We start from the raw sequence: 21565 nt of genomic DNA, 5'->3' as shown, positions 1-21565 counted from the left end.
GGAGGTCTCTTGTGGAACAGTGTCCTGAATTTGGCTCTCCTACCTTAGAGGCACAGCACTTACGCCTGGCTGGAGCACCAAGAGCCTTTCATCCACACGGCTCAGAATAAAAGGGAGAAAAAGAGAATGAAAAAAGAAAGAAAGAAAGAAAGAAAGAGAGAGGAAAGAAGGAAGAGGATAAAATACAATAAAATAAAGTAATATAAAATGAAATAAAGTTATTACAGTAAAATATAATTATCAACGAATCAATTTTCTTTTTAAAGTAAAGAACAAAAATGGATGGACAGAACCCTAGGACAAATGGTGAAAGCAAAGCTTAACAGACAAAATCTCACACAGAAGCATACATACACACTCAGAAAAAGAGGAAAAGGGGAAAAAATAATATATCTTGCTCCCAAAGTCAACCGCCTCAATTTTGGGATGATTTGTTGTCTATTCAGGTATTCCACAGTTGCAGGGTACATCAAGTTGATTGTGGAGATTTAATCCACTGCTCCTGAGGCTGCTGGGAGAGATTTCCCTTTGTCTTCTTTGTTCGCACAGTTCCCGGGGTTCAGCTTTGGATTTGGCCCCGCCTCTGCGTGTAGGTCACCTGAGGGCATCTGTTCCTCGCTCAGACAGGACGGGGTTAAAGGAGCAGATGCTTCGGGGACTCTGGCTCACTCAGGCCGGTGGCAGGGAGCGCTACGGAGTGCAGGGCGAGCCTGCGGCGGCAGAGGCCGGCGTGACGTTGCACCAGCCTGAGGCGTGCCGTGTGTTCTCCTGGGGAAGTTGTTCCTGGATCACGGGACCCTGGCAGTGGCAGGCTGCACAGGCTCTCGGGAGGGGAGGTGTGGATAGTGAGCTGTGCTTTCAAACAGGCTTCTTGGTGGCTGCAGCCGCAGCCTTAGTGTCTCATGCCCGTCTCTGTGGTCCGCGCTCTTAGCCTCGGCTCGCTCTCTTAATCCCCTCTCCTCGCGCACCAGGAAACAAAGAGGGAAGAAAAAGTCTCTTGCCTCTTCCGCAGGTCCAGACTTTTTCCCAGACTCCCTCCCGGCTAGCCGTGGTGCACTAACCCCTTCAGGCTGTGTTCAGACCGCCAACCCCTGTCATCTCCCTGGGATCCGACTGAAGCCCGAGCCTCAGCTCCCAGCCCCCGCCTGCCCCAGCGGGTGAGCAGACAAGCCTCTCGGGCTGGTGAGTGCTGGTCGGCACCGGTCCTCTGTGCGGGAATCTCTCTGCTTTGCCCTCCGCACTCCTGTTGCTGCGCTCTCCTCCGTGGCTCCGAAGCTTTCCTCCTCCGCCTGCCGGAGTCTCTGCCCTCGAAGGGGCTTCCTAGTGTGCGGAAACCTTTCCTCCTTCGTGGCTCCCTCCCACTGGTGCAGGTCCCGTCCCTATTCTTTTGTCTCTGTTTTTTCTTTTGCCCTACCCAGGTACGTGGGGAGTTTCTTGCCTTTCGGGAGGTCTGAAGTCTTCTGCCAGTGATCAGTGGGTGTTCTATAGGAGCAGTTCTAGTAAACTCAGGTAGAATAAAATTTGTTTACATTCATTATTTTAATTAAACCAACACACATTTTAATTAAAATAACAAACTTAAATTAGGTTTTATTTACTGAAAATTATCCCAGATTAATACTTGGGTTAGTTTCTATATTTCTGAGAGTTTTAGAAGACCCAATTTTTTCAAGTACTTGACCTTCAACCCAACTAAATAGAGCTCTTTTACAAATTAATTTTGGCAATACCATCCTAAGGTAGAAAAATACCACACATATACAATGCACATATATAGACACACGTACATATATAGACACACATAAACATACAGACAGATGCAAACAGGCCTTATAACTATAGTTTTAAAATTTTAGCTATGATTTAGGTACAGTAATACAAAACTCACTAGTTTATAAATGAACAGGTGCATCCAAATTTTGTTTTGGCAGTTGGAATAAGTGATGTTCACCTGCTCAGATGGCTAAAGCTTTTTATTAATGTTTGTGGAGAGGACATTTAAGATTTTTTTATTTGCCCAATTTCTAATTACCATCCCTCCCCGTTTTTCGGATGAGGAACATCTCCCTAAAATTTGCATTTTAGGGAATGGGTGTTGAGTCAATAGAGGAGATGGAGGTAGAAAATCTACATCACAGAGAAAGTATCCAAGTTTTCTCCAAGATGGAGTTTTTCAGGCATATTTGCCTGTTTTCAGAGGTCCAGGGTAATTACTATTTAAATTTTTCTTTTTCTTAAGTGCAAGACAGTTCTGTCTCCAATGTCCTGGTTTTTAACAATATCCACAAGCATTTTGAGATGAATAGGGGATGTTTGTTGATTGGTAGAATAGGTGGAATTTGATTTGCTTCTAGAGCCACATTTCTGGTTTTTTAGAGGTTTGTAAGACAAAGATTGTTGTTTCCAATTCCCCAAAGACCTGGTTAACAGCCTATCAAGGGACTGATGTGCCCATCCAACTAAACTTGCTTCTTTATATCAGGGAGATTTCCACCTAAGATGAAAATTAAAAGATTTCTAGAGCTTGAGGGTTTAATGCAGTATGCCTTCAAAAAGTCTGCCTAAAGCATTTAAGAAAGACCTTTCTGAGTACCAAATTCAATCTCATACCAATTCACCTTAGGGAGAAACCTGTACTATTGCTTCTACTAGCCCCTAAACATTGGCCTCCAGGTGACCCATTTCCCGATTATTTGTAGGAGGGCCTGGGAGAACTTCTGGCCATCTGTTTCCTCTGCAGCGGGGAGGTGTTCCTCAGGGGACTGCCTGGCTTGTCTGATAGCTGTAGTATAATCAAGGGTGGGAAGAACATCCCTTAACAGCCAATCTAGGTTGCTGTGAGTGTGGTTGTGAATGGCCACTAAGCTTTCCATTCCTCTCTAAATTTGGTAAGATGTTCTGAAAGTTGAGGTAAAAGGCTTTATAACTTAGAAGATCTGCTGCTGTTTGGGGGACATGAATTTTTTGTGGTGTGGGTCCTGGAAACAACCATAGAGGCATTGCATAGGAAGGCCTAAAGCTGGCAGAGCCTGTTTACAGAGTCCTGGAAAGTGGCAAGGGTCATAAGGGATGGAAAAATTATCCCTACCACCTGTCTCTGGTACTTGTTCTGAATTCAGTTCCTTGCTTTTATTATTTTAATGCCTAATCTATATACCCCAGGCCTAGAGGTTAGGCCAGAGTGCTCTCTGTAAATCTTGTAAAGAAAGGGAAGTCAAAACAGGCAACTTGATGTTTAATGGATTTTGGGGGAAGTTGGAGGAATCTGGGGACCTAAGGGAGTTCACTGAGGTGATAGAGTTGGATTCTGAGACGTAGGGTTTAGACCAGAGGCCCAGAGAGCCAAAAGATCTGGAGGGTCAGGGACAGGGAGTTGGGGGTAAAGGAATGTATAAGAGGATGAAAAAGGGGAATTTATGTCAGGTGTACATGTTATTTTTGTTCTGAGTCTAATTTCTGTTCTCTCGTCTTATTAAGGGAGTCCCTAACAATAGCCATTACACTTAAATATAGCCAATTCGAAGCTCCCATTGTCTGGCAATTGACAGGTAGGATCTTATCTTAATCTCAATATCAAATCAAACCAATAAGACTTTTTATGGCTTAACCATGGATGCAAGAAATGTCCCAAAGGAGACTGCAAACATGCAGCCCTAACAATATCTAGAATGAGACAATGAAGGTTGAGATGACAAAGGCCCCTTATGGCGCAGGGCCCCTTGTGACAGACTCCTCTGAGAGCTGGCATAGTCAGACAAAGAGATGCCAGTTGCAAGCCCAGATTGTTACCAGTGATTCTGATCAACTGGCTACCGCACTTGGAATCCCAGTCTTTTCAACTGGAAATGCACATAAGTATAGGTACCTTCCAGGTGGTGGAGACTAGAGGTGATATTCTCACTGGTCATAAAGCTAAGCTCTTAAGCATAGAACAACACAAAAGGAAAATTTCCTGCACCTCATTTTTTTTTTTTTCATGTACACATGAATGGCTTCAGCTAAGCCTTGGGTCTCTTGGAGCCAAACTGATAGCTAAGAGGCATGTGCCACTGGATTGGGGATTGTGGTATTTTACCATGTACCTCATGACATGGAAATTTTCTTGAGGTTGGTGGTGACCTAGTCAATTTAACCCATTCATGGCCAACTTATCCTAACCTGGGGGTCTTGGAGTTAGGTTGCAAGTGCTCTAACAGCTTTTAAGTGCTCGACTGTGCCCACCAATTTTGTGGCTTGCTTCTGAAATTCCATTAGTCATAGCCTTTACCTCATGTGCACATTAACTCACAGTGCCTGTCTGGTGAGAACTGTGAACTCACCAGTCTGTGAGGCAGGCTCAAATGACAAGCTTATAGGACTTTTGCCTCTGTTATACACTGTGGTTTTCATCCTTATGGCAAATGACACAAAAGACATAAACAAAGAAAAGAAACAGTAGGAAAAGAATCAATAGAAAACAAGAGTACTCATATCAAATTTTTACCAGAGTAGGTGTTCCTAAGGAACGAATTCACCCAAATATTTTCTCCTGCTAATCTAAATTTAGAAAAAGCAAAGGACTCTCACCACCTTCACTTCCATCAGACCCTGCAGGCAGAGATCTGGGAGACTGACATGAGATTTCTTCTTTTGGCTTTTGTCAGAGGTCCCAGGTTCTCTCAGCTGCAGCAGCCAGAGTGAGCAGTGTCCAGCCAGTGAAGGTCCCTTCATGGTTGCCAACTCGAGTGGAAACATTTTCCTACTACCCTTCTAGGTTCTTTGCCTGGTCTTATAATCAAATTGACCTAAGACATTAACAGGAGAAAAACAAATTTAATTTTATATGTATGGGAGTCCCATAAAAATAAGAGCCCCAAAAGGCAGCCAGGGAATTGAAGCTTATATAACATTCTGAGCTAAGGAAAGGGGTAGGGGTCTGGGGGTACAAAGGGAAAGAAGGCCATTCACAGGAAGGAAGAGATGTTTCGAAAACAAAGTTTGCCCTGTTACGCAAGTAAGTCTCTTAGGTAAAAAGTTCTCTCTGGTAATAGCTTTTTTCCTGGTACAGGCTCCCTTTCCAATGTAAATTTAAGCTGTTGAGGGGGAGCTAAAGGGCTTTTCCTGAATCTGATGTATTTTGATTATCTTTCGCTCAAAATAATCCTTATGCCAAAGAGACATCTTTTGGGGTAGAAAAATGTGTTCCCCTTTAATCCTCCTATAATAAAATACAGAGTAACAGGAATAAAAAGAGAATTTTAAAAATAAATTTATTTATTTTATTTTATTTATTTTTGGCCACATTGGGTCTTTGTTGCTGCATGCGGGCTTTCTCTAGTTGTGGTGAGTTGGGGATACTCTTCGTTGCAGTGTGCGGGTTCTCATTGCGGTGGCTTCTCTTGTGGCAGAGCACGGGCTCTAGGCATGCGGTCTTCAGTAGTTGTGGCTCGCAGGCTCTAGAGCGCAGGTTCAGTAGTTGTGGTGCACGGGCTTTGTTGCCCCGCAGCATGTGGCATCTTCCCGGACCAGGGCTCGAACCCATGTGCCCTGCATTGGCAGGTGGATTCTTAACCACTGTGCCACCAGAGAAGTCCCCAAACAGAATTTTAATAGCAGGTATACCTCCTATATACATGGGAGGTACCCAGGAAAACTGAGTATCTCCCCAAAATGGCCCAAGCCACCACCTGAGATACCATCTCCAGCTAAAGACAAAGAAGATGTTTAGTGTGGGGGGGCAGTTATGGGAGGTTACTGGGCAAAGCACAGTAAATAAAGATATGTTTGTTATGCAGATTTAAGTCATTTTCCTCTCTACTGATAAGAGTTTCTAGAGATTTAGAGTCATCCTTCCTGTTCTGATATAGAGGGGGAGACACCCTTACAAATGGAGATTTCCCCTTGTAAATGTCCTTTACAAAAGGGTAACTTCTACTTGGTTTTCTGAGTTTCTCCTGAGTCTGCTCTTTTTTAAAAAATAACCAGTCTAAAATAATTCTTATGCCAAAGAGGCATATTTTGGGGTCCCAAATTTTCCTCCACTTTTGCATAATGGATGATAGAATTGAATTAATGTTAATTTTCATAAGTGTGGTAGTGGTGATATGGGTTTGTATCCTCATTACAGGCATAATGAAGTATTTAGAGGTGAAGTATAATATCCTCAAGCTAATATCAGATTGTTTGATAAAAGAGACATAGGTGTGTGTGTGTGTGTGTGTGTGTGTGTGTGTCTGTGTTTGGAGAGTGAGAGAGAGAGAGAAAACTGGCATTGTGGTACATTAATAGTTGGTATATTTATTCATTATACTGGTCTTTCAACTTTTCTTTGTGTTTGATACTTTTCTCACAAAAATGCAAAAAATAAAATATGAATTAAAAATTTGGTTTAACTGCTTATAGACATTATCAACTGTATGTGTATTTATGCGATGTTATAGATTTTAATATTTCATCTTTTTTTCCATAAATAATTGTATACCAAAAATCTATGGAACATCAATTTGAAGGAAACACTATAAGTACGAATACCAAAAGTGTTGCATGTAGTGAGTATCAGCTCATGTTTTATTGTTATGTATATAGATGATTGTCAATGAATCTATCTGTGGACTCAAGGGACATTCTGATATCAGCATTCAGTTCTCTCCTTGAGTCCATAGAATAAACGTACAAAAATCATAATTGACTATGACAGAGAGTTTGACTTAGAATAGATTTTCAAGAAAGGCTCACAGTATTTTTATAGAACAGTAGTAAAATTAATGCTAGAGTAGATTAATGTCTGTGAATTTGGATTTTTTTTCAAGTCTTGAGATATTTCTCTCCAATTCATTTCACGGAATTATTGTATAATGTGTCACCCAAATAGAACTAACTATAATATATGGATGTTCATACATTATTTCAATTCTGTTTTGGTCTTTTTATACTATGCAATCTCATTATGAGGACACTGCATAATGATAGGTTTTACTCAATCTCACGGTAAGCTTAATATTCTCTTTTCATATTGTGTGCAATATTGCGGTGTGGGGGGGAATACATATTACTTTTAGAAATCATAACCAAATCGGGTATATAGAATGGATTGAAATGGGAATTAAATGATCTGGTTAAAAGTATTCTAGCAAGACCTAGTAACTGGAAAGAAAATATTTTTAATAAAAACGATTATTTTGTAGTTTCATTTTCATTGCTAAAGCATATATTTCACATTTTTATGTTCAAAAAGCTAAAATTTCCATTATTCTTTCTTTCACCTTCCACACTTGAGAAACCTATTTTTCTGTACCAGCGAGTGTCCTACTTTATAATAGTAATGCAAGTTCAATCCTGATAGCATTTATGCTATCATAAAAATTGGCCTTCTACTCTCACCTCTCTTAAAAATTATACTCTTAGATTAATAGATTACCTTCGCATGCTTAGATATTTAATAGTCTCCCACCAAAGTTATATATAATTTTGCACCAATAAGTACTTTAGTCATAAAAGCTTTGGTTCCACCAGTGTTATATGATGTCACTTTCTCTACAGAAACTTTTATTTGCAAAAATAGGTCTACAGGATTCACGTCAGAATCATATTTAGAAAATTCCTGTCTACAATTTTCTGTAGTCTAGCAGTTTTCTGGAAAGACATCTAACAAAGCAATTTTTACCTAATATACTGATGCTAGTTAATTGTTTCTTTTGTTTTTAATGTTCTTTAAGATAGCTTTCTAATTATGGTACATATTTTCACATTTACTAATGTTGAGGTACTCTGTAGCACATAACAGAGTTTATTATAGTGGTTCACTTCTTGGAAGACAATTGTGCTATTTTGTGAGGAGTTTATGTTTAGGATAATGGCTTTAGTTTGCAAAGCTCATTCATGTGAATTATTCATGTCAACACATGTTTAATGTGTACTTACTATGTTCCATATACAAGGTTATGTACTAGAGATAAAAGGAAAAGGAGGAAGAGAGAAGGACTGGCCCAAGGAGGAGGAGAAAGCATGATCTAAGACTCAGGACTTAGTAAAGGACATTGATCCATTACAGATTTTTTTTTAACTTTTACTGTTTACAACTATTTAAACTTAATAAAACAGCACAGAATCACTAGTATATCCAAAACTCAGAGTCAAGATGTGATTTTTCCCTATTTGATTGGTACCTTGTTTTAGAATAAAATATTAGTGATACACAGGAGAGCTCTCAAAGTCCATGGCATTTTCCTTGCTGCTTAGTTACACACGGTCTAAAGTTTGACTATACTCTAGCATCCATATTTTTGTAAATCAAGAATTTGTTTATAGTTAGAAATCCTATTCTACTCTTTTATATTTTGAACTTGCATAAATAATATATTTCCATTAGTAACTTGCATTTTTCATTCAATGTTATGTTTTTCCCCTCAACAGATTTGGAGTTTATCTATTCTAATTCTAGATTTTTAGTAATTAAAGGTCGAACATTCCTACTTGAGTGATCACAGTCTTATATTTAATAGCTCTAACCCTTACAGAAAACAAAATTGATGAGTTTCAAAGCATTGGTTCTGATTGTATTTTATATCATCTCCATGTAATTATCATCTCTATTTTAATTGTACTTATTTATTATTATTATTATTTTAGTTTCTAATTTCTTTTTTTTAAATATCTATATTGGAGTATAATTGCTTTACAATGGTGTGTTAATTTCTGCTTTATAACAAAGTGAATCAGTTATACATATACATATGTTCCCATATCTCTTCCCTCTTGCATCTCCCTCTCTCCCACCCTCCCTATGCCACCCCTCTAAGTGGTCACAAACCACCTAGCTGATCTCCCTGTGCTATGTGGCTACTTCCCACTAGCTATCTATGTTACGTTTGGTAGTGTATATATGTCCATGCCACTCTCTCACTTTGTCACAGCTTACCCTTCCCCCTCCCCATATCCTCAAGTCCATGCTCTAGTAGGTCTGTGTCTTTATTCCCGTCTTACCACTAGGTTCTTCATGACCTTTATTTTTTCTTAGATTCCATATACATGTGTTAGCATACGGTATTTGTTTTTCTCTTTCGACTTACTTCACTCTGTATGACAGACTCTAGATCCAACCACCTCACTACAAATAACTCAATTTCGTTTCTTTTTATGGCTGAGTAATATTCCATTGAATTGCACTTTATTTTATTTTATTTTTTTATTTTTTATTTTTTAGTGTTTATTTTTACTTGTTGACAGTTTTGCTTTATTTATTTATTTATTTTTTGGCTGTGTTGGGTCTTCGTTTCTGTGCGAGGGCTTTCTCCAGTTGTGGAGAGCGGGGGGCCACTCTTCATCGCGGTGCGCATGCCTCTCACTATCGCGGCCTCTCTTGTTGCAGAGCACAGGCTCCAGACGCGCAGGCTCAGTAATTTTGGCTCATGGGCCCAGCTGCTCCGTGGCATGTGGGATCTTCCCTGACCGGGGCATGAACCAGTGTCCCCTGCATCGGCAGGCATACTCTCAACCATTGCGCCACCAGGGAAGCCCCTGCACTTTATTTTTGACTTGGCCCCCAAATTAGTCACACAATTACACAGTGTTTAACAGTTAAACTTCTTGGATTTATCTACATGTATATCACTTTCTTTGCTCAGTTTGTTCCTTAATCCCACTTCTTCACAGTGAGTTTAATTCCCTTCAGTAACAAACCTATTCCTTGGAAGTTTTAGTATTGAAGATCTATAGGTAGAAATTTCTTTCTTTGTCCGAAAATGTCATCTCTTTCATTTTTTAATATGGTTAGTTAAATGTTCTATTCTAGGTTAAGAGTGATTTTTCCATTAGTACTTTAAGGATAGTGCTTTCAGTTATCTTCTGGAATCTATTGTTACTGATGAGAAGATTGCTACTAGTCTACTTGCTCTTTTTATTTGATATTCTTTCTTTCTTCCAAGTTGCTTTGTAGACTTTCCTCTTTGCCATTATGTGATGTGGTTTACCAGCTGTTTTTTAGCCTTGGTTCCCCAGAAAGCAGAGCCTCAGGCCAAGAGTTTTTGTGCTATTATTTAATTAGAGAGTACAATGCAAGTGAACCGGATTGCAGGGCAAAAGCAGTGAAGCAGGGAAGGATGGCGATTCAATATGAGAATGCATGATCAAGCTGGGATTTGACCTCTGGAAGTTCTGTAAACTGGATCTCAAAATTATGGGGAGGGAATGTGAAGAAAGGAGAAAGAATTCATCCATGGGTTTAGCCTGTGGGAGAACTGAAAGGGTTGCTTTAGGAATATTCTCACCTGCTGGAGTAAGGAGAGAGGTGGAGGATAGATTTGTTGGAACCATGAACACAGTGAGACACTGTCAGATTGTATATATAAGTAGTCTGCCAGTGTTGCACATTCTTTTAATGTGGAACAAAGGAAGGATCAGGCTGAGGTGAGGTATACAATACAGGATATAGTCATATATTTGTTTTCATTTCTTTTACTGGTGACTCCATGCACTTCTTTTATCGGAGGATTTATTTTTAACTTAATCTCTGAGAAGTACTGTTTCTTCAAATACTTGTTAAATTCACTCTAATCTCACCTTCTAAAAATATTATTAGATGAATGTGGGTCTTCCGTTTTATCCTTTATTCCTTTATCATTCACATTTTCATTTAACCTCATCATTTTTTCTGGCTTATTTTCAACTTATAAAATTCAAATTCAGTTTTATCAAATATGTTATTTAAACTTTCTATGGAGTTTTGAACTCCAATGAACATACTTTTTCTGCCTTTTTCTGCATCAATTGAGATGATCATATGGTTTTTCTGTCCTTCATTCTGTTAATGTGGTGTATCACATTGATTGATTTTTGTCTGTTGAACCATTTTACACATAAATCCCACGTGGCCATGATGTATAATCCTTTTAATATGGTGTTCAGTTCATTTTTCTACTTGGAGTACAGCTTATCTTTGAAGGTTCCAGCTTATCCTTGATCTCCTAACTTCAGATCATCTCTCATTCCTGACCGCCAGCCCTACTGACTTCAGGACTGGCACCAAGAGGCAGGGGCAGTGGACTTACATAGACTGCTTAACAAAGCCCCACTATCATGTAAGGTTTAATCTCTATAATAAAGTCCTTCTAGTGGTTCTACTTGTCCAACCAAACCTTAATATAGAGTTTATCGAATGTCATTTGATATTCTGATCAAGGAAAAAGGGAGAAAGCCAAGGTATAATGTATAGGAACAGAAAGAAAAATAACACAAAGGGAAATATATTAAATTTAGGATGATGCACGGAACATAAATATGCTGTAAAAATCTAAAAACTGGATGAAATTGATTATTTCCTAGTAAAATATATACCACCAGAATTGATTCCAGAAGAGTGTGAAAAACAAAAGAGAACCCTTAGAAGACCTTCATTGCTACTTTTGGTGAATTTGTCCATATTTCCATCTGGTTTGGCTTGGAGATCCCACCTCCATGTTCTCGTGCTGGGCATGTGACCAAGACCTGGCCAGTTAGAATTCCCTGAACTTGAGGTTTTAACAGAAATCCCAAGCTGAGTCAGTCTTTTGTACAAAGGCTGTCTCTTTGCCTGGGTTCAGTAAATTGGTAATATACAAAAATAGAGTTGCATTTGGTCATTTTTCTTGCCACCCCTTGGAGAAAGTTTCCCCCAAAATAATACAAAACAAAACAAAACAAAACAAACAAAACAAACTGCAGAGGGAAGAATATCCAAGTCAGAGAAACATTTTCTATTTATATCCTTTGGGCCCCCACACTTACCTGTGTCTGAAAGTATCAGCACTTTCAAACTTTGTTGTATTGTGAGTCAATAAATTCCTTTTTAGTCTTTAAACTAATTTGTAAGTGTTCTCTAAAATTACAACTTAAAATTAATACAATGACCATGGCAGCAATTGCATAAGATTTCAAGAAGCTAATTTTCTTGCAAAACTGAAGTTATGGGTATGTACTCTTTCATGTCCAAATACTCTGAAATCCTTTCCCTCTTGCTGAATTTTTAAATTCCTTTGTATTGGATTTCAAAATACAAAAGAAAGTGGGCTCTGCTTCAAGATGTTTGTGACTGCAAGCATACGTAGCCATTACCTTTGCCTCTCAAAAACCTATCATAATAACGGTGAAATCTGAAAGAAAGGGAAGTCCACTACTATAATATGCAAGGAGGGGACTTCAGCTTCTGAGATATATATGTGCTCAGCAGAACTCCTGAGTAACTCAGGATGGCAAGAGGGAGATGTAGACTGAAAGTCTATGTGGGGCAGAGTTACTTCACCTACACCTTTTTCTCCAAACAAAAAGCCTGACAGAATGGCATTTAACCACCCTCTTACCAATTCTTTCTTTTAAAAAGGAGCCTTTTAAAAAAGATATGTAAAGACTGTTTCCAGGTGATCTATAATGGCCAGTGTGTTTGTTACAGTTCCTGCCAAAGACTTATTCTTTCAACATTTGTATGTGTTTAGAATAGTGGCAGGCTTCCATCTGTTCATGGTAAAACTAAGCCTTTCAGGTTCTTTCCTAATCCATGAATTATTCCTATTTCTCCCAGGATTTATTTTGCTATTTTTAATATTTATCTTATTCTCTCTTATGTCATGCCTATCTCAAATATCTCAACAAATATTTATGGAACATCGACTTTGGGCAAGGCAGTATTTTTTGGGTGCTATGACTATTGTAGTGAAAATTACAAAACCCTTGCTTTCCTAGGAGTTTGCATTCTTCTAAACATCTAGAGATATTTTGTTTTCTCTTCATATTTACGAATGAAGACCATGAGCTCTGTGTTTATGATTATCTTTACACCTCTCATTTTTCTGTCTTGATTATCTTTGCTAGCTTCTTTATGTCTGCTTACTTTATAATTGCTCCTGTTCCAAAGGATTCCATCTATCTCCCTCCACTACTACCATGGAACATACTTTCACAGGCAATACCTCATACTTCTTTGACTTCAGTCTGGCATCTTTATCCTAATTTTAGAAGCATACTTGATATTCCGTGATAGCGAGATGAACATTGCCACTAAAATATCACTCTGACATCTCAAATCTCAGAGATTCCAGCTGAATTGTCATCTATTCCTCTACTATGACAAACAAGTTATATTGCATTTCTTATATCAGTGGAACTTCTCACCATCTACTCAGTCACCTAAACCAGAAACTTAAGGTCATCTTTAAATTATCCAAGCTGCCACCAAATTTTATTGTGCTTCTTTAATACTACTTGAATCTATATGCATCCATATCTCAACTGTCTCACCATTATATCAAGACATTATACTTGTTTATTCCAGTTAATGCCGTAAATCCATAAGTGGGACAATCTAAATTTTGACAATCTGTTCATATCCCTGCTAGTATGACCATTCTAAAAATTGAAAAATTTTATTCCTATTAGAAAAATCGTGTTGACTGTGCATTGCTTAGAAGATCTAGTTCAACTCTTCAGCCTGATACACAATACCACTTGTTGCCTCTTTGGCCTCATCTCTTCATTTCTTGCTAATGTACTTACATCTCTTCCTCTTCTACCCCAGAGCATGATGATTCATACTTACTGTTTACTGAGCCCTAAATTTTCAATGCATCTTTACTGTTGCATGCAGTGTTTATTTTGCTTAGAATAAAATTAATGACTTCATTTCATTGGCTAATTGCTACTAGTCCTGTAAGATACAACTCAGATATAACCCAACTTTAAGGAGGTTTGAATTATTAGTGTAGATTTCTCCTCCTAGATCATTCCATTTTATCCTGTATCTGAATCTGTGTCAGGGCATCCCTGAAATAGAGTGTTACTGTATGTTTATTCATCTGCCTTCTTTAAAATGTAATACATTTCTTCATGTTAAGTGCTGTACTTCGTAACTATAACCCTAGCACCCAGCATCGGGCATGGCACATTCTTGGTCAGCGTTGAATGCCTGAAATAGTGATTTAGAAAAGGGTTGGCAGATATTATAACTTAATAGGCAAGAAACCCTATACAAATATGTTAAGTAAGTGAGAGAGATCTAGGTTGAAATACATCAAATCCAGGATGGTAGGTAACAGTATTAAAATAGGTTTTCTTTGGAGAATAAAGGGTGAAAAATAAGTCTGGGATGCTCACAGTGGCCAAAAATTCTGAAGCAGTGTGTGTGTGTGAGTGTGTGTGTGTGTGTATGCCAGTAACTGTTCTAGTTTTTAGAACTGTAGTAGTAATTTAAAAAAAAAAAGAAAGATCTTTTGGAGCTTCTATTTTGGGATAGGAATGGGGAAGAAAACAAGCACAAGATAAATAAAAAATGTTTTAGATAGTCACAAGTGGTACTAAAGAAAAAAAAATACACTTCCAGAATAGAAGATGACAAGGCCAGGGGTGGTAGATAACTGTGTTGTGACTAGTGATGTGAGAATGGAGAACCCAGAGCCCAGAGTTGGCTTATAATTAGTGTCTGTCCTCTACGAATGGTGGATGAGAGAAAAAGGATTTTCCCCAACATGCTTTTCCAAATCCCCACATTTTTGCAGTGATGTTACAGATGCTGGCTTGATGATTAAAAATGGAGAGTTTTGAATATCACACAAAGGAGAGCCTCTTATTTCATAGGGAGAAAGACTGAGTTAGGATGGTAAAGAATTTTCAAATCTTAAATGAAGTGACAGAAAAGAAATGCAGTTCAGTTTCCATTCGAAATTCTCATACGAGGAACTTCTCATTGAAGGGAGTATACATTCACCTCTCAAATAATGAAAAGACATGAAATGTTTGGTTAATTGTAGTAAAGAAGATACTGAAGATCTCAAAGTATTGTATATGGATAACAAGTAATATTACTTAACAGAAACGTCACATTTCTTTGTGAACTTTCCAGTACATGCAGTGTTTTGATGTTCATGTTGTTCGATGCTCAGGCTTGTTTGCATTTACAAAAGAATCTTTATACTTAATTCTTCATGGAATATTGAGAGCACAACTTATTTTCACGGTTAGCCAAAAAAGATAGACTTTATATTGCTATCAAAAACTTATCCACAGGCTATAACTACTTTCAAAAAGAATTTGTTATTCAGACAAGGGTTTTTTCTTGGAATTAGGCCAAAATAAACAAATGTTTTAAAAACTACCAAGAAAATACAGAGAAAATTCTTAAGATGGAAATAGTTATGCTCACAACCACAGTGATGCTGTGTATTTAAACTGATATTCTGTAATGTAAAAAACGTATCAGGTTGAGCTCAGAAGATTCAGGTACAAATCTTCTCCATTTCTGATTTGTCAGGGCAGACAGAGAGGAATATGATTTGAAAGAGCAATATAATACTCAGCAATCGCTTTGAGAGCAAAATAAGTGGCTCTATAGTTTCAAAGTCAGAGGTATAAATTGGGTTTATGATATAAGCAGCATACACTGGTAGAATGAGATAGGGTGATGTGAAGTAAAGTTAGAGCGATACGATATTGGTGGTTGTTCAAACAGGAAGGATACTGTCTTCTAGCAGCTTCAGTAGCAGGAATTAGGGATTCCATTTTTGGGAAAAATGGTAGAATATAATGTTATAGTGGGCCTAGAACCAAGACATTAAGCCATTTACTTGTCTAGGACTCATTATAATCATTTTCTAGGTACAGGATGGATCCTAGATGAGAAGTTGTATTAGTTGTCTGTTGCTGCATAAGAAATTAGTACAAATGTAATGGCTTAAAACAGCATCCCTTTATTAGCTCACAGTTCTACAGGTTGGGATACTGGCATGGAGTGACTCGGTTCTGTGTTCAAGGTCTTAAAGGTCTGAAATCAGCATTTTTAAACCCTTGTCAGATAATTCTAACATCTAATTCATCTCTGTTGGCATCATCTGTCACATCTTATTCAAGCTGTCATGTATCTGGTTCTTGGTATAAGTAGTGATATTTTATTGTCTTTTGGACATTTTGGCTATTATGTTAGGATACTTTTGTCCCTATTTAAAGTGTTTTGGTTTTTTTTAATTTTTAGCAGGCATTCACTCTTTATAGGTTTGGCACATATTTCCTGTACTTTTATGGACGGTGGTTCCATGATAACCTAATTTTCTGACCCTTTGTGGTACTCTTATGGTCTGTTTCTCTTGTGCAGGTGGGGTTACCTCTGGTCTCTTCTCATGCTGCTTATGGGGTCTGAAGTAGCTTCCCCAGGATACGGCACTTGGTGCTTCTGGTGAGGGAAGGGAATCTCTGGAACACGTGATGAAGAGTCCTTCCTGGGCCAGGCACTTGTGACAGGGTCTCCCTGGACTGTAAGGAGTGGAGAGTGCTTACCAGGTTGAGAGCTTTCTGTGGAGGGATCTCCGTTGCCGGTACCAGCAAGTTGCCTGATATTTCTGGGGAGGGGAGAGGAGCCTCAGGCCCATCTGAGGAGAGCATTGTCCAGGTGGGAGCTTTTTGTGGTAGGAGCACTTTTGCTGGGACCCTTAGCCACTGATGTGTCTGGGTGGTGAAGGGGGATCTCAGGCCCAGTGGGGAAGGAAAGCACTTTCCCTGGTCACTTAGTGTCATCAGGGCTTCCAATTGTTCATCCTTGCAGGTTCTGCAAGGCTCGCCTCGGGTTTGGGGGATTCCCATTTGATGTGATGGAGGAAGAGCCTCTTTGAGCCACTTCCTGTTACTAAGTTGGGAGTTAGGAAATGCTGGGCCTGGATCACATTTTTTTGTTGGTAGAGGGTCATAAGGTGCCCTGCCATGAGGCTGTTCATCCATTCTGAGGGTCCCTAGGCAATTCACCTTCTCTAGACCTTTCAGAGATCTCCTTTGGTTGTCTCATATTATTTCCAGGATATATAGTTGTGCCTATAAAGGGGGAGCAGGGAGAGGGGAGTATAAACCATCTTATCTGGATTAGAAGTCCTCTGTGTGCCTTTTAAGTGCTCACCTGATTAGGTCAGGCTCACTCTGGATAAGCTCCCAATCAACTGTGCTATATAACATAATCTAATAATGGGAATGATATTCCATCACATTCACAGGTCTCATTCTCAAGGGGAGGGGCTCCTACAAAGATCATTGGGCATCATCTTAGAATTCTGTCGACCACAGAAGGTGCATGTGAATGTACTGGAGCATTAATTAAGCAATTATCATCCTTTGGAAGGTTTTAATCTGTTAGGATACTATGAAAGCCAAGTACTGTTATAATTATTCTACTCACTTTAAATGAAGTATATCTGATATCAAAAATACTTCCTAAAAATCAGACTATTCAAACAACTTTCAGAAGTTAATGTAAATTTCAGAGGTTTGATCCAAGCCTTCATTTCTGGCCATGCAGATATCTTCTGTGTGAAAAATATGCTACCTCAAAGATGTTTTCAAAAACTTCACCACCACTCCCCATTTATATTTTGTAGTTATGTGCAAATACTGTGGCTGCCAGCAATTCACAGAGAAAAGAAAGTTCAGTGATGTTGCTGACTTTAACTTTTTAGAGAAGGTGTATACTTAACACTGCCTACATTTGTATAGGTTGCACATTGTACAAAATTTCTGATTATTGCTTTAGGTTATAATACAATGTACTCTCACCTATACGAGGATTGAAAAATTTAAGCAAAATTTTCTGGACTGGCCAATACAACCCCCCAAAAATAGCCTTCAGGCTGAATTAGGAGAAAAATCCTTCACTATGTTTAGGTTGGAAGGAAGCATGACCTAAATTTTGATTTCAAATACTCGGGGTTTTGGGTGATGGTTTTACTGGGGACAATTAGAATTGAACTATGTAGACATGTTTCTTGAAGCCAAGTTTTACCTTTAAGGCTTTCATATTGCAGCTTGTGAGGCTCCAAGCAGCAATTGGCTACTTTGGGTCATTCACATGAATTCACTCTTAATCATATGATTGAGTCATGTATAAACCATAAAACCCTTTATAAGAAATTAGAATCTGTTTTAAAAATTAATTATATGAACTAAACATATATAGAAAGAAATTGAAGCTTGAATATATTGAAGAAGCAAAAATTAAAGACATACCTATAACTGCCCTTTATCCTTAGTTGTTTACAATCACAGCAAATCAAAGTGTGACATGTTTAAGAGAAAGGTAATTAAGTTCTAAGGCTTTGTCATCTTATCACTTTTAAAAATACAAGATCTGAGTAAATGAAAGGAAAATAGAGAGGGTTGTTAAAGAGCTGAGTCATAGAGTGGAATAGAGAACAAGCGGAAGCGGAAGAGGCAAGAAAGCATACACAGGCTGGGTTTGAAGAGAGTTGGGAATGCTGGTTGTGGTAGATGGTCTCTGATTTGCTTACCGGATCTACTCACCATCCTTCTTAACCCTGCTTCGTGATTCCAGGAGGCTGATCTTTATCAGCTTCATGGACCAGTCTCTCTGTGTCTTCAGGTTGGGTTTGGTTAATATGAACTACTGATAAGTGATTAGAAGTCAGGAGGAAAGAAGGCAAGGGTATTTATTTCCATGATCTGCCCCCTTCCAAACTTTAGGTTGGCAGTGGATGCCATTTCCTAAGGTTACATCTCTTGTTGGGTGGGCTTCTCCTATAACTCGAAGACATTCTGGGTTGCAGGAACTGCTCTCTCTCTATGCCCCTTCAAACCTAGTGGTTATAATACTGGCTTCTCACAGCTGCTAGCCTCAGGGTACTTCATCATCTCTTGGTTTCCCTTCATTCTTTACACACTTTAGTCTCTTCATTAAATGGTATTCCATCACTCTTTAAAAGTGTGCCATCAGTTTTTAGCTAGAACTGACTGATACATTGGTAGTGGGGAATAGGAGAAACGTTAAGGTAGTGTTAGGGAGGTGGGATAAACTGCTGTGGAGAGAGATAGGAAGAGAAGGGTTTCAAAGCTTTTTATGGCATTCTAAGAATGTAACATGACTTCTTTATGTGAATGACTCTAATGTAGTCTTAAATGGCTTCTTAATTATTGATATTTGGTTGGGTTTCTGTTTCTTTGCATGCACAACCAGGATTGAACAGGGCTAAGAGATGTCTGGGATTTACATGATGAGATAATACTACTAGGATCTATCTATATTCGTTATATCATATTAAGACATTTCTCCCATGGAATCAGGAACATCCCAACCCAGTGCACATGCTAAGTTTTTATTGAAATTCAGTGAACTGCTATGGTGTGAAATTAATATTTATTGTCAGTCCCCTGCGTCGGCAGGCCGACTCTCAAGCCCTGTGCCACCAGGGAAGCCCTATAACACTTTATATAGCTGAGAATTCATCGATCAGGATTTTCACTCTCATTGGAATCCACTACTTGCCTACGACAAATCGGACACGTAGAGTTCTCAGACAGCCAGCGATCAATGCAGTGAATGTGATATTCATGGGAGCAAGGTAGTATGCGAAGCTTGCTGTTTTCTGTGTACTCTGTAAGGCAAATGCTACAGGCTTTTAGTGCATCATTTTCACCAAAAGATCTTACAGCCAAGCTGTCAATCTGTGCTTTGGTGAGTCTTGTAGTTTGCAGATTATGGGAGGACCCAGAGTCACTTTCATCAGATAGTATTAGGCTAATTTGTATACCCCCTTGGCTGGTCTCTGATGATAAGTTTGTTTCTTCAATGCCTTCAAACATCAGTGATCTAATTCCTGAATTTTCATCACTTGAGCTGGAACCAGAAATAGGACTAGAACTGGAACTAGACGTACAATTGGGGCTTGAATGCCAACTCAGTGTGGAACTTGAATGGGTATCATAGCTAGCATTTGAATCAGAACCAAATGTACCACTACTACTACCATTAGGTGACTCTAGCCATTCCATGTTTTGACTTGGAGGTGAGACACTATGCTCTAAATTACTGTCACTGTCCATAAGGTTATTTGAGTTACTAAATTCTGTCATTGTCTGCCTTAACGTGCTCTGAATTGGAACAGATGTTGTATCATTTAAGCTAGTATTTAACATTCTGCAAACGGGATTTCTAATGGTATTGACATAAGCTCTCACACCTGCCTGCTCAGAATGTGAATACATATGCCTCAGTCCTCGTTCACTTTCAGAAGTGACAGTGTTGTTTGGTGTCTCAGATGTTAACTGAGTTCTACTAGCTCTGCTGTCTCTCTGAGAATATGCTCCAGAATGAACTTGTCCTACTTCAAGATTGAAGAGTATGGTTGGATATATTTCCCTCATTCCCCAAGATTCACCACTGCTGGTTGTATCTGGAGAATTTTCTCCATGAACGGCATTCCTTGTTCTAGAAGTTTCAATAAGACCGCTATTTTGCAACTCAAATCCAGTCATTTGCTGTGTCAATATTTCTTGGTGCTCAGTTCTAGAAAATCTCGCATTCTCACTTAGCAGAGGCTGCTCAAAATTCTGAGAGGGTATACTATGATTAAGTCTTTGTACAATTTCCCTAAGTGAACGTGGAGGCGACCAACTTTCAATTCTTGCTCTGGTTCTCCGATACTCTGGGCTCCTACTTCTTGCTCTTCGCTGACTTGTGGTAGGTGGGAATTCCATTAATGTTTCAGTTGTATCTTGTTCAGACATAGATGGTCTTGTAAATATTGATTCAGATTGTGGACTTTCCACTTGCCTTTGGCTGTCTTCCATATTTTCTCTTCTGGGAAGTCTTGCAGATGCTACATATTCATTCTCTGGATTTGGACTCCCATTATCAAGGTTAGCATTTATTTCTAAACTGAATATGAACTGATCACTTTTAGGATTAATTTGGCTCTCTTCTCTCCAAGATTGGTTTTCTCTTTGTCCACTTGTCATATTTTCAGTTTGTCCAGAACAGTTAAGCCAGTCTATTAGAGAGTCACCACTAGACACGTCATCTGAAGAGTCTCCTCTGTCTGTTCACAAAAAAAAAAAATGGGGAGGGTGCATAAAAGAACTACCAAAATTAGAACCATCATAAAATAGCACTCTGAAACTTTGTTTCAAAAACAAACAAAAAATGAGAACTTAAATACTCAGGTGTTTTCAACTGATTTCACATTTATAGAGTTAATATTTTATAAACTGCACTGTGTAGATTTATAAGTAAAGGTAGAAAAGTTTCGATTCCATCCAAAAAGAGTGAGCTAATCCTAGATAAACTTAGAGAATTTTTTAAAAAGAGAATCCGGAGGAAGTCTATGTTTCAGTATTTCATCATATACACAGCCCTGTGTACCACTGTTGGAGGAATGTCAAGAGACTTTTTTTTCAGTCCACTGTCAAAACACTAATGCAATTAAACAAGGTAAACACCAGTTAAGGTACAATGCTAGTATTTTAGTTCAATTTACATTATTGTCTAATTTTCATTAGTCTCCAACATGACTACTTGTAGGCTCTTCACTTATGTGCTTTTGATAATAGATAAGCTGTTTTAAAATATAAGGTTATTGCCCAAACATAAACAAGTGTTATAGGTTTAAAAGTGTTTGCATTTTGAATACTTCTTAATGTTACCAAGATTTTTAATTGACATTAAATTGAAGGTCAGATCAAATGAATAGACTGAACCTAGCATGGTACATATAAGACCATATTCAAGAGCCAAAGTATTATAGTATCCTCTTCATTAGACAGCAAAATCCTCTACTTCACACTGGGAGGGAGGACACCA

General features: G+C 38.6%; 1 protein-coding gene across 1 annotated transcript in view; it reads right to left on the bottom strand.

Annotated features, from left to right (window-relative positions):
* Positions 1–19209: 19209 nt before the first annotated feature.
* Positions 19210–21565, bottom strand: part of LOC309807143 (E3 ubiquitin-protein ligase RLIM-like) — a gene marked incomplete at both ends in the record, with an annotated part of 58612 nt that continues 56256 nt past the window's right edge. Inside the window, one exon of the mRNA XM_082626424.1 lies at positions 19210–20804. Coding sequence (XP_082482550.1) covers positions 19210–20804 — 1595 coding nt within the window. The remainder of the gene's footprint in view (positions 20805–21565) is intronic.

This window comes from Mesoplodon mirus (genome assembly GCF_964341445.2).
Source record: "Mesoplodon mirus genome assembly, chromosome: 1".
Taxonomy (NCBI): Eukaryota; Metazoa; Chordata; class Mammalia; order Artiodactyla; family Ziphiidae; genus Mesoplodon; species Mesoplodon mirus.
The sequence above is the reverse complement of the archived record's forward strand: the minus strand, read 5'-3'. Positions and strand labels throughout refer to the sequence as shown.